At 43.6% G+C, this 14,264-nt stretch overlaps 1 protein-coding gene across 1 annotated transcript in view; it reads right to left on the bottom strand.

Annotated features, from left to right (window-relative positions):
* Positions 1–13,635, bottom strand: part of DPP10 (dipeptidyl peptidase like 10) — a 544,973-nt gene extending 531,338 nt beyond the window's left edge. The window contains exon 1 of the mRNA XM_063341611.1: positions 13,477–13,635. Coding sequence (XP_063197681.1) covers positions 13,477–13,536 — 60 coding nt within the window. The 5' untranslated portion in view covers positions 13,537–13,635. The remainder of the gene's footprint in view (positions 1–13,476) is intronic.
* Positions 13,636–14,264: the final 629 nt, after the last annotated feature.

Raw genomic sequence — 14,264 nt, 5'->3', positions numbered from 1 at the left:
AAGCAGGATGAAAAATACAGTAAAAAGAGAAAAAGTTAGCACAAAGTAAGGTACAGTCCCACAAGACACAAATTCTTCCATCCTTTTCAGGCTGCCTCTAGGGGAGGGGGGGATATTAGCTGGGAGGGGATATTACTGACAACTCTGCTGCCGTTGCTAGTGCTTTTCATTTTCACCTTTTCCTACTCTGTGAAGTAAGACTATTTTACAACACAGCTGTTTTTACAACACAGCTACATCTTGAAAACGCCCAGCCATCTCTGCTGATAACGGCATTTAGCCACTGGTTGGCAGACAAGAACTTTGGTGCTTCCACAAATACCTTTGGCATAAAACCACATATTTGACATCGTCAACCTTCGAGGTATAGGGTGATCAGTTACAGCCCGCATATCTTCTTGGAAACTAAAACTATAATGATAAAACAAAAAGCCCTTTGTGTGGTATACAGTGAATCGATACTCTGCAGGACCAGGATCACTAATAAATATCTAAGGACTCGGATTTCTCACTCCGTTATGCATTAAGGGGGCTTATAATTGATTAATGATGTACACAGTCTCACCATTTTACTTTTACTGAACATTTTCATATGCAATGCCCAGAAATATTTCCATTATAAGTCTTAATGGCAGAAACGGATTGTGTCCATCTTCTGCTGCCTGTCATCTGCTCTGCATTACTCCGTGTCCGAGGGGGCAGGCATTACTGCTCAAGAACACCAACTTTACCAGCCAGACAGGCAAGAGCACCTACATTGAAAAACTGCTCTCCAGCCTTTTGCCTTTATATATTTACAATTTGCATTTATCTTTTTACTCTTCCAATACGCAACTTTCCTGAGTTATTTCCTCTAAGATGTTTCATTGTTTGTTTACAGTAATTTAGATACTTTATCAACCACTTAGATTATATATTTACTCAGCTACTTCTTCTGGAACGTGTTTTCTTTTATGTCTATTAATCTACTTTGCACTTTCCACAGAAGAAGTGTAGCTATTCAATAATTTAAACTTTGACATTGTAAGACTTTGTCAAACATTCACAGTACTATTCTGGAGAACTCCTATATTATCACATACTACTCTATATATTCTGTACCGGTAGGTATTCAATATTTTAATTTAAAAAGTTAAAATATGAATGCTAATTGCATGATCACACAGGTCATCATTAGACGTAGTTATTAAATAGAAGCCAAAAATTGTGCTAAACTGTAATGTTACTAATTTCATTCCTTTGTTCTAAATCTAAAAATCATTAAAGACCAATCTGTGAGGTTTCGGATACATACTGTCTGCTTTCGCCACAATAACAACACAGAAGGAATACTGGAAAATAATGAGCACATTGCGTTGCTCTTCAAAAAATAACTCTGCTGATCAAGAAGAAGGCTTAAGAATTGTTAGTGTTTTTAAAAATACTGTACCATAAAAAATAAAATTCTGTCCAAAAACCACTGTATCAGGCACTTTTCCAAAGTCTTGCAATGCATTTTTTCTGCAGTGTGTGCAGCATTCATCAAATGAGAGTATACAGTACTTTTTTGATTACAGTTTAAAAACGAAACATAAAAATCTTGCGTCTCGAATGCTTTTTTTTCATTCAAACTCATTCTTTTTTATTTCTACGACATGTAAGCCATGCCAGCTTTATTTTGTCTGGCTTTGTACACAGAGTACTCTGAGGGTGACACATGCAGAAAAAAACATGTTTATAAATCTTTCTCAACCAGAGAAATAAGTTTTTGAAAATCCTGCAGTGATGATTTTTTTTCTTCATCAGAATTTTGTGGTAAATAATTTTCAGCTTTAGATCTGGAGATATAAAAATACGTTTCAGGAGGAAAGGGGGATAGATTGCTTGAAACTTAAAAGCTTTTTCAACTATTCCGTGTAAAAATGCAAATATGCTCTATAAAAGCTGGTTTAATTACAGAAATCTTCTTAGGTATGGTGACCCAAATTCTCTATTGGCCCAGCTCTCTTGCGGCATCAGGAGAGTTACTTCAGCAAGCAATTTTATGCATAACACTCATTCTGAACGCTGCCCAAGACTATAAACACATTTATTTTGTGCAGCACCAATCCAGGTCAAAAATTACAGAGCCGTGCTGGGAACACAAGGCCAGGTGACGCACAAGTCTCTCACTTCCAAAGCTATCACATAAAATAGAGAAGGGATTCAATGCTATATCGTAAAACCTGACATGGTTCCCCACCACCTGAGCTTGGCAAGTCGGCAGGGCTCGGGGGCATCCTTGCCTCAGACCACCGCAACTTCAGCCCTACCTGGGGCTTCAACTGGCGCTTTGGGTACACAAACAGCTTGAGTCAATGTCTCTGAAGCTCAGTCCAAATTTAACTTGTCTCTCTCAGGATTGCTATAGTGATGTTACAGAATTTCAAGTCAACACGTATGACAAGAAACAACTGAAAAATCCAAAATTCTTACAGCAGGAGAGAGAAAAAACCAGTTTAGTTATAATTCGTGCGATACATACCTTTCACAGCATAACCACCAGGTCAATGACTTGGTAGTTACTACTAGATGTTGAAAGCCGCAGCTGCTCACCAATAACCAAGGGACCTAAATTCAATGGCCATCCAAAATTATATTTCCTCATTCCTTAAGAGGTCGCAGATCTGAACAGCACTTAGTAACATAATTCTGATGATGCTGGTAAGGTTACTTGCAACTATAAAATATTGCCAAAGAGCTCGTATCTTAAAACGGCATTGGCTGCTTGATGGGTTTCTCCACTAAACATGACCTCACTTGGGATGCAACTAGTGTTGCCAGAGACTTCTATAAATCACTGAGAGGAAAGAAGCATCCAGAGAGTTTGGGAAACATTTAGAGAGGAGCAAATACTGTAAAAATAGAAAAATACCAATATTTCCTTAATTATTTTATGGATTTGTTTTCGCTGAGCTTTTGTTTGCCCTCTGCAAATATTTGCATAATCAAGTTTCAGAGACATTAATGTTCCCAGAAAACACATTACGGCTGTTGAATTATAAAACTGAGATTTTTCAAACTCCAGACTAAATCTATACAAAAGATAAATGTACTCATGGATATAAATTGAAATTTTACTGAAGGCAACTGTAGGGAATTCACAGCTCAAAAATTATCACAGGGAAAGAGAGTCATGGGTAGCATATACTCTGTCTTTGAACAGACAAATGCTTGGTTTTATTGACTTCCAGAAGTCAGATACTTTTGTATGAAAAATTAGTAGAAAATATTTCTTGTATGAGCACAGTCCTATCACCTCAGGGTTGAAAGCAAAAATCAAACCTAGTCTAATAGGTGCTCACACGAGCAGGGTATGTATGATGTGCCATCAACGGCCATGCCTCCTGTGGTCACCAGAGTAGCTCTGAATGATCCATTTTTCTTCCCCTTCTTGTTACTCCGTCTTTTCCTGCCACTTGTCATCCTTTCTCTTTCTCCTCCCTTTCCCCCCAAAAACACCGCTGCCCCAGGCTTGGCTGAACACAGCGACACAGGGACTAAGCCAGAGTCAATTCCCTCTGGTGGCTGGACATAATCTCATTTTATGCCAAGGTCGTTCACTTGCTCATGACTCTCCCATGCCAGCAACCGACAAATACTCGCACCCAGGAGGAAACGCAAAGCCACAAACCCCGTAGCCCAAACGGGAAGAAAGCGAACGGCCTCAGCTCCCTCACCACAGCGCGAAGGTTACTCTGACCTTTGAGTGAGCTGGGTCAGCACGGTAACCCAGCAGAAAGTTTCCTCCCACCTCCGAAAGAGAAACAGTTAACCAAAAGAGTTTGCCTTAATTCCACAGAAAAACTCAATGTAAATAAACAGGAGCAGGATCTCTCCCTGGATGAAAACTGTTACCGCCAGAGGTAACAGAGCTTGTGAGTCTACCCCAGACTCCAGTTTTCAGCGCCAGCCATTAGATGTTGTGTCCTGTACAAAAAAAAAAAAAAAGGTCAACTAAGTAATTATTGGTATGTGTATAAATTACACCAGGAAAACCTTTAGTCAATCATTCCAGCACTGCTAAAATGCTTTTATGGGTTTGGATTAGCAGAAAGGAAGGGGAAAGGATCCTCACAAACTAATATGTCCCACAAGGGGCCAACGCAGAAGCACAGCAATTTCCGTCCAACCTCACAGAGGAGCAAGGTTAGGACAGAGACTGAATAAACAGACTATCGTGCTGCCCAGCGCCACGCACACTGGATTTGCTTGTGCAGGTAAAAAGTGAGGGAAGGCTCAAAAGCTTTGGGCGTTTGATTCCTTTCGGCGTTCAGGAGCTGCGATGGTAATCTCAGAACGCGTCCGAACTCATTTATACTGACACCAGGCAAACAGGTTAAAGAAAAAAATAAAAAGTCTCCTCCCTTCCCTAGATTTATCCACAAAGCTAAAGGAAGCCCAAAGTCTCCCCTGCTGTTCAGTGGGACCAGCCTCGGTCAGGTTTTAGGACGCCAGGTTGTGTGTCCTCACGAACAGCCCGTAGTGTTGAACGCAGAGGGAACCGCGTGTGCCAACGCTCCCGCGGCGCACGTGAAGATGGAGACGCAGCAAAGCCACCGCAGGCAGAAAGCGAAGCCAGCAACTACCCGAGCCCGAGGAGGCAGCAGGGGATGGACGGGCCATCGGGGAGGGGACACCTCTAGCCGGTAAGATGAAATAAAGACAGACTGACTCAGGTTTTGGCTCTCAGTTATCACGCACAAGGAATTGTAAACGCTATTTTTTAACATGATGCTCATGTCCGCAGGTCATCTCTGCAGCAAATATGTAGAGAAATGTTCATGGCATTAAACCCGGTGCTGGCAGACTGATGCAGCTTTCAAGCTGGGTAAGTGGTTAATGCTCTAAAGGGAAGGGGAAAAAAAGATTTCTTTCAGATAAATTGCTTAATTGGGAAGTCAGGAATTCTCCTGCCGAAGCAATTGATTTTACAAAAGAAAAAATGTTTATCTCAAAATCTAAACCTGCTATTCATCTATAATATCCAGGGAAAACTAAGCAAAGGGATAGACGCTCGCCTTTACATTGCTGAAACTACAACTTTAAAAACATAAATGAGGCTAATATACCAATATTATTTAAATAAAGTTTCTTCATGCCTTGACTGTTGTACTGAAGAGTAAATCCAGCACCGGATGCACCAAGTTGTCAGATCACTGACTGATCAATTCCCCCATCAGCAGGGGACGAGGAAATGGGCTCCCCCGAGGGGCACTCAGCCCTCACCACTGACATCTAACAGTTTTGGCGACCTGCGTCCCTTAAGCTTAATGGACTTTGGTGTATTGAATTGCACAGTGCTGGAGAACCCAGAGCAAAACTCTGGTACTCTCCCCTGCCCAGAAAATTCCCCCGCCTTATGCAGGAGCATGAACGGAGCATTCACTGCCGCCGGTGCGACCGCCGGGCACAGGCGTCTGCTCCTGCTTTCTCCTTCCCCCATAAAAAACCCTCAGCAGGTCTCGGTTTCATCAGCACCGAAAATGTTTGCATCTCACTTATCCACAGGGTGAGAAAACTCTCTACCTAGTGCACCTACAGATGAAAACCAGGGCTCTCCCGCAGGACACATCGCCGGCCAGGGGCTTCCCCTCGGGCAAAGCACAATTGGGAGAATTAGGATCGCTCAAGGGGTGAGACACAGCACTTGCCCAGGAGTCAGTGGCAGGAGGAGGAACAGGGTAACCACCTTAAAGAAAGGCTCGCCTTTGAAGACAAAGTTCATCTTTTTAATGATATGAACTTTAAAGCAAATTTGATATTAAGTGCGAGCATGTGGTAATTTTCTCAAGCTATAGGAAAATAAAACCACGTGTCATCCTTTAACATAATAGCATCGATTTTTCCCTGCTTAGCAACCCACGAAGCACCTCTGACATTCACTACTGTAAATCGCAGGAGCTTGCACACTTTTGTTACGCAAATAGCTTTCATTTTGATTTCTCCACAATTGTGTTAACGTAAAAATTCTTAGAACTCTGTGAGCAGAAATGTCACCAGATTACTACACCTGACATCTCTTACTTATAAAGGCAGTTCAGATTTTACAAGAAATAATAGGCTTATTGTTATTATTGGAATATTCATTTTTATAAGCTACATCAATTAAAACATTACCGAATAAGTTTAAAACAACTTATATTTTTGAAAAGACTAGGAATTTAACACCTACGTACTGTCATTGCCTCTCACAGTGCTAAACCGTTATCGCACAGGTAGCTAAATTTGGACACAGATTACCAAAATATTATCTTTTTATGCTTCCAAAACATTTTTTTTTAAAGGGAAAAAAGTGCATAATTATTGTCATAACTTTTCCAACAAACTCATGGTTTGGGGTTTTTTTTTGTTACTGTTTCTATGTTTTCTTCCCCCTATTGCCTTAGTCTTCCAAATATACATATACATATATAAAGTAAATACAACTAGGTATAGAAAGCCTATGTAATGTAGGCAAAGCATTGGATTTTTCACCAGCATGAAGTCTGTGTACACTGTACTACCTTGTTTCTAGGGGCCCACGCTGAGATAACATTGCAAACCTCGCCTCCGACACTTCTCAATAAATGTACATTATCTCTGTCTTTTGGTTTCCCTTTACGGCTGTGACCTTCTGTAACAATTTTAGTGCGACTGGCCAGATCTAGCAATGTAATCTAATCTAACAGCCAATAGCCCTAGTAACGTCTTTTTAGCTGAAGCTAAAATACAATACTCTGTCCTAATCTTTCTTGACTTGCCAGCTGCCTTTTAACAGCCAGTCGCACTCTGAGATCCCGTCTTCCTGCGACTCCTGTGTCTCTGCCTTCTCCTGCCAAGCTGCCGCCACCGCCTCGAGGTGTCCTTCAGATATCATCTCTGTTTCCTTCTCAACTTACTGTAAAATTTCCACAGGGCTCGCCCTCCACATCCTTTTCCCTCGGTAAGGTCACACAAACTCAAACTGAACAGCCGCCTCCGTGTTGTGGAGTCAGAAACCGCTTCAGCTCCAGCCTCTCTGCCTGTTTCCAAGCTCAGATTTCAGGTTATTTTTCTGATGCATCCCCAGGGACGAGGTCAGCAGCTCAAGACCAGCATTGTTAACATTAAGCTTTAAACATCCGTGGACTCTATCCCACTTCCCTTGAGACCTCTGGATAGCATCAGCATCCTCCTTCTTTCTGTCCCTCCTGATGTGGGGATGAGACCCCTTAGATGCCCACAGCACCCACGCACCACTCAGCGTGTCAGCTGGTGCTCCCTTTGCCATCAACACTGAGAAATCAGCATTTTAAAGCACAATTCACTCAAACCATTCTACTGGTTAACTTTAGTATGAAATAAATCATGCCTTCATCTGCAGCAGTTGCATTAACTTCACGGCTCAGGACTGTGGAAAGTCTTTAATTAAGCTGATGACTCCGATTCTAGGTGTTGCCTTCCCTTAGGTACCTGGGTTGGCGTACATTGCTGTGAATCTCTCTCGACTCCATTCACAGCGTAATGAACCTGCGTGTCTAATTCTCTTTCTTTGAAACAAAAAGCCCCTGAGGCATTCTGCCACTATCAGGTGCCCCATTTTTAAGAATCATAGAGGTTAATTTGTAGGTGCCCAAGATGATTGTTTGCTTCTGGCACATACTGCCAGTAACATTGCGTATTGTCAATATGTGAGAAGTCAAAGTCACTGATCCAAAAAACTGTCAAATGATTAAAACAGCACAACCACTAACCTAGACGTTGCATAATTTAACATTTCTAATTCAATTTTAGGACCCCAGATAAAAATCTTCAAACAAGAAAGGTCCTAAATAAATTCCAGAACAATGTTCAGTTGGTGGACAGCATGCAAGTCTTACCAGGCTAAGTTTAAGAATAAAATACTGAACAAAATAAGCACAAAATTTAAAACAGTTTTGGATTAAAGAATGAGAAAGATTAAACTCCTCATGATGTGGTATCCTTTAGGAAAGTGTTATCTAACACTCACAGACCCACATCTTAAGTGGCTTCAAGGAGAATCAAACTTAATGCTGTATTTCTTAAAGTAACATTTTGCGGTAGCAACACCTTTATGTGATTACAACCCAGGAAAGTACTAACCTATTATTAAATGTATTTTATCATAATATTCATGAATATTTGTGTATATTAATTTTAAAGTGACTGCCTTCTAAACTCCTAGCATTATCGTTAAATTGAAAGCTATGAATTGTGTATGTGTTAGAATACACTGGTGTGTGTGGATATATATATTATATAGATAAAATCTATATGGAGAGAATCAATGTATATACTTAAACATATAGAAGTCTCCAACATTTACACTTCTTTGCTAATTGCTTTTAAGTTTTATGAAAAGAGCAGGGAATTAAGAATGGAAAGTTTTGAAAGCACATTAACAATTTTTACAGGCAAGGAGGAGGCAACAAAGGTAACCCCCAGCAAGTTCACGGCAGGCAAGGGAACCGCGCTCCCCGGCCAGGAACCAGCCCGATGGCTCCCATCTCTGCGGAGGAGGAGTGCTGGGCAATTCCTGCTGGGATACGGTGTGCCCGAGCCTCAGACCTACGCTGACACTGCGCCGCTCTTACAGCATGATCTTGGGATCTGATAGCATCTTTTTCCCTTTCTATTTTTTTTAATAGTACTGTAGGGTTTTTTTTTTTTACTAGTACTGGTTTTGTTCCAATTGGTACCAATTGAAAGTCACCTCAATAAAACTAATCTTGGTGTTACCTTTGACATAGAGCTATTATTTCTTCATAGACTGGAAGGGGAAAATACAAGTATTTCAAATGTTTTTTTCCTCATTCCTGCAGTTTTTTAGTTGTAGCCATGCATCTTCTTATGATGAAGGAAGGGTTGTTTTTAAAAGGAAAAGGCAGTGGTTATTCCCTGGTAGTACAGATGTTGGCAAGGAGAGCAAAACAATACGGAAAGGTAATATGTGGAAATGGGAGGATTTACAAGTTGTGATTAGTTCTTCAAATTTCCATCTAGAGACCTCCAGCTTGTTCTCCCCATACACACATATGTGTCATCATGGCTCTATTTTTGGTCTGCAAAATGCTAATAAATCACACCAGCAACTCCACTCAAACTAGTTTGCCAGAATGGAAGAAAAGCAACTGCAGATGAAGAGGACGCAAAAGAGCCCAAAAATGCTTTCAGGGAACAAGACTCAAGGCATTTCTATCTTCCTCCAAGCAAGTCTCTTTAATTAGCGCTACAATCACTTTCAGTGTCCCCTAAATGGTCACTACATGCCTTCAGACAGAGTCTCAAGAACAGGATAAACACAAGGGCATTGTACATCTGCTCAGCATTTACGAAAATTAAAATATTTACTTTGTTCTAAACATGCATTTTGAGATGGCCACATCCAGGGGCGTGACAGCAACCTGCCGTCCCCATCGCCAGCCTGTCTCCAGCCCCTACCGCCGTCCTGCGCTTCCCGGGAGCTGGGGTTCCTCACGTGGCAACACAAACGTGTTTCCACGTGGCACAGAAGTGCTCTAATCATCTAATGCCTTAAACAAAATACCAGGGAAACCTATTAGTTTTAAATGTATCACTTTTTCTTCGCATTATTATGCTGCCATAAACTGCCTTCCTAACAGCGACACAGCCCTGCGTTACTTGTGCCCTTTGTTACGTATTACCCTGGATAATTCATAATTGAACACTCACTGAGATTATCTGTTAGTGACTTGCTTTCGATGTAACGGATTTCAGTAACGCTGTTCTCATTTTAAGCGATTTATTTCCCAAACAGCTGGCAGATCTGAGTGATTCCCATACCTGTTTCGTGCACATCCTGTGGGCATTTAAAGCTCTGGCTACCTGAAGTTTCAACCCGGAGAGGGTCACCGAGCGGCCGTTATGAACAGGGGATCTTTGTGACCACAGTAGTATCTCTCCCTTTAGGAGGAGGTGCGTGTTTAGCAGTTTGCAGGAGCAGACGGGTGTTTGCTGCTAAGGTGCAGGTTTGGTGTAAAAATCTTGGTTGCTGTAAACACACAAGTAAGTCCACAGGGAACACAACAAACCCCCTTTAAATGCGTGCTCCTCAACCTAATTGTAAATAGGAAAACTATTCATCAATTAGTGAGTGCTAAAACACTACTGCAATAAACCTGAAATGTAAAAATTCCCGCTCCTCTCCCTGGATACCGATGAAACTTGCTGCAGAATTTTTGCTAAGGACCTATCCACACTTGCCTTTTATAGTTTACAATCTAAAAGCTAATGAATAAATAAAAGTGAAATGCAGGCAGGGAAGAAGGAAGAGTAGAGTAAAAGGGTATAACATACATATTATATTACACAGTAATTATGTGCTTCTGAAATGCCAATTAGTAACTTCTTCCATGATCCAGCTCGCGGTCAGGTCAACATTAGGTTGATAACAGCAGAAAGTCATGATCTGGTCGAGAATGTTTTATTATTAAAGAATGTAGGAAGCCACAGAAATATTAGCTTAACTCCTCTTCATTTGTTTTTTTAGTGCAAATTGTAGTCCCAGCTGTGTTAAGAGCAAGACATAAGTATTTCTGTTGTACGGCCACCCCTGTAATTTCAGTACAAATGTTTGGTTTGAAATAATTTACAATAGCAGACCTTAGCCAGCCAAGATAGTATTTCTTTTCTATTTCTCAGTTGTGGGTTTTTTTTTTCTTTTTTTTCCTCCAAACAAGACAAACAATTTTTTAACGGACTTCTTCTCTGGGGGGGGGGGGGGCAGGGATTAAAAAAATAATTTGGCCATCAGCACAACATGACAGTGCATGACAGCAGAGTGATTACCCTGGATGTGCAAATTTACTTGCCGTGTTGACAAGATGAGCCAAGAGCGTGAAGAATAAAACCAGGTTCATTGCCCTGGGGGGGCTCCTGAAGTCAAGGCTGTAATGATAGAGAAATAAGGCAGGTATTTAGCATTCCCAGCTAGACCCTAAAAGTTTTTGTTACAGATCTCAGAGTGAAAGATCATTATTCGCAGTCGTGTCAGCAAGGTGGTAAGATTTGCAATCATTTCAGAAAAGCTGTAAAAAGGCTTAGAGGTAAAAGAAGGCTTTATTAGGACACTGCATTTTATCCAAGGGGCTTGATATCGTTGGGCTTTTTTCTTGCTTTATATTAGATTTCCTCTGTCAACGTGTTTCTCTGTCACCAAAACTACTTTGGATGCAGCACACTCCATTCTCAGTGTGGGTGGATGCAAAAAGTTGTGCCTTTCCCTCCAAAGACGGCTGTGAGAAAGGGACGGGGTGTCCCTACGCCCGGGCACCAGCCCTCCTGCAGTCCCAGGGTGGTTCAAAGCAGGAACCATCACGGGTAAAGTTTGCACCATCCAGTTTACTGGACAAGCGGATCATTCTGCTTTTCCTTATGTGGATTCAAAAGTTTATGCTGCATTACAGAGCAGCGAGGACCTGATCCAAAAAACAGTGAGAAGTAACATTACATCGATCGTAAGGGTCAGGGGTCGGTGTGCTGGAGAGAAACAAAGTATAACAAAAAGAGGAGAGAGAAGTGTTTTCATAGATCTCCTTCTGGTAGGTGTGAAGTTTTCCTGCAACCTTTTTTCTTGAAGTTTCATAATTGCTGGAACTAACACTGTTTCTTGGCAAGTTATGATTAATACGGAATTTATATTTGTCTGGTCATTAATGACATATTTTTGAAGTTATTTCCAATACAAGGTTCTCATTACCATAGGGCAGTTACTGCTTATCTACGGTCATAAATACTTTCTCATGGAGTATCCATTTGCCTAGCATGGAAGCACTTGAAACAATTTATAAAGCACATTTTACACCTGACAAATTGAATTAAGAGCAGAAAAATGAGGCAGTTTTCTAATGGCATCAGTATTACTGCATTGGTTGTAAAATGGACTCATGTCTGGAAGGCTCTGATTCATGTTCTCTTTTGTTGAAGACTATTGACTCGTCTGGGTCTTTTCTTTTTATGGCATATTGATATTGGTTGTTGTTGTTTTGGCTTAGAAGTCGCGTCAAATTAATTTAATAAATGTTGCTGTCAGTGAAAAATTAGCATCGGCTGTCCCAAATGTAAGAGGGGAATACCTCGAGGGCAAGTACCACATTTGTACTCTCTGTTCTCCGCTACTTTTAGAGATAGACCTAGAGAGGATGAAATGGTTTTAAGCAATTTAATATTATATATGCTGACTCTTTGAAGTGGGCCAGGGCAATTGTAATTCATCACTTCCCATGACCTTGCCCATTTGAGCATGAACTAACTGGCCGTTTATGGTGTGATGGATACAGTTACCCGTTACACACCCAGTCATTAGAGCCAGAGGTCAATCACGACCTCATCCCTGACCCTACAGACATTCTGCACTACTGATTACACACTGCGAAGTGTAATGCAGCCTATAGAAAAATGACAGTGCTAATATTAGATTTATACCTTTAATCCCCGCCTGTCTCAGCTCTAAGTCATTATTTTTATTCCCAGCGCTACCTGGATAAAGCCCAACTGACAATTTGCTAACACGATGTGCAGATCAGCCACTCCTTCTGAGAAGACAAACAAACCACAAACCCTCCAACTTTGCCCATGAACGGAGCAAAGCCCGAGCAGGTTCCCTCGCCCCGCACAAACCTGCACGTAGCTCGCACCGGGCAGCCCTCAGTCACTGTCGGCAAAGCACCGAAGTGAACTTTCCAGGCTTTCACATCATTTTATGAAACAAAATAGCCGGTGTAAGATTTCCTGATGTATTTGCAGAACTAAGAATCAATAATCAAATACGGTCACCGATTGCATTATTATTTTATTTCAGGAAAACCCAGTTGTTCCTGCAGAGATACTTCCTAGTGAATACAAATCCGTTTAGGGATTTCATTTTATCACTGTAGAGCGCAGTACCTCCGCTAGAAAGTAGTTTTCGATCAATGCAAAGGCAGGATCATGTCAGAGGCTGGGGGAACAAGGCAGTCAAGGCGAGCACCCACTATTAGCCCGGGGTCTTCCCCCACCACCCTCCCCACTGCCCAGCCGCAGCACCCACACGCATCTCTCACACACGAGGACAACAAAACCAGCAAACACACAGCCTCGCATCTTCCTGGGTCGTTCCCACCGGCCAACGGCAACATCATGATTAACAAGTCGATTTCACACTGTATTCTTCATCCCAGCCTTTAACCATGCCGTTAGTACAGAGAAATGCTTGGGGAGGCAACACCAAGCTCCGCGCCCGGTAGCCACCTCCTCCAGGGCAAACTTTTGGAAAAGACCCGCGAAGGGACCTGGAGGTGCCGCCGCCGCCGCCAGCAGCGGAGCGCCGCTCCCGCAGAGCCGCTCCCGCACGCCGAAAGCACCGGGCAAAGTTGCCCGCAAGGCGCCCCGCTCCGCTCCCAGCCCGCCGACGGGCCGGCTGAGCCCCGCAGCCGCTCGCCCCGCCCGAGCCCGGCGGCGCCCGGGCGCCGGCCCTACCTTCACGGCGCGGGCGGACTGGCACTGGACGTGGTGGGACACCGTCGCCGTCTGGTTCATGTTGCCGGCGGCGCTGCGGGATGCGGCGCCGGACGGGCACCGGGGGGCCCGCGGCTCCCGGCGCCTCCGAGAGGCCGGGGATGATGGGGCGGGGGGGGTCGATCCGGCTGCGGCTCCGGCGGCGGCGGCGGCTCCGCACCCCGGGGCGCCGCGACAGCTCCGCCCGGCGGGGGCCGCCCGCCCGCCCCGCCCCGCCCGGCACCGCCCCGCGCCGCCCGCCGGGACCGGGGCCGGGACCGGGGATCACGGGGACCGGGGCCGGGGCTCGCCGGGGCCAGCCGATGCTCCCCTCCCTCGTCCCCGGGGCCGGGCAGCAGAGGCTGAACGAGATCAGCCTCCCCCTCCGAAAGCCAAACCCCGCCTTGCTCTGAGCTGAAATTAATAAAATTGCAACAGAAAGTTTGTGCTGGCGGCTTTTTCCTCCTTGTTCCCCGGCATCGTTTTCCTTTCTCCTTTCGCCATTCCCTTCTGCCGCCTCTCCCGTCGGCTTTAACACGGCTCCATCCCGCTGCGGTATCGGGATACAGGCACAGAGGTACGAGGCACAAGCATCAGCCGCACATCCACTGTCCGTGCACACGGGATTTCCAAAACCTCTGGGCTTTGTTCAGTACTGCAACAGCTCCACACTTCCCCAGAGAGCAGAAGAAATGCAGCTCCGATTAAACTTTTACCCAAATAACTTTTTTTTGTGGGTTGGTTTGTGGTACAGTCTAAAAAACTCTCCC

This window comes from Chroicocephalus ridibundus, chromosome 7, assembly GCF_963924245.1.
Source record: "Chroicocephalus ridibundus chromosome 7, bChrRid1.1, whole genome shotgun sequence".
NCBI classification, from domain to species: Eukaryota; Metazoa; Chordata; class Aves; order Charadriiformes; family Laridae; genus Chroicocephalus; species Chroicocephalus ridibundus.
This window is presented reverse-complemented; position numbering and strand designations above follow the sequence as displayed.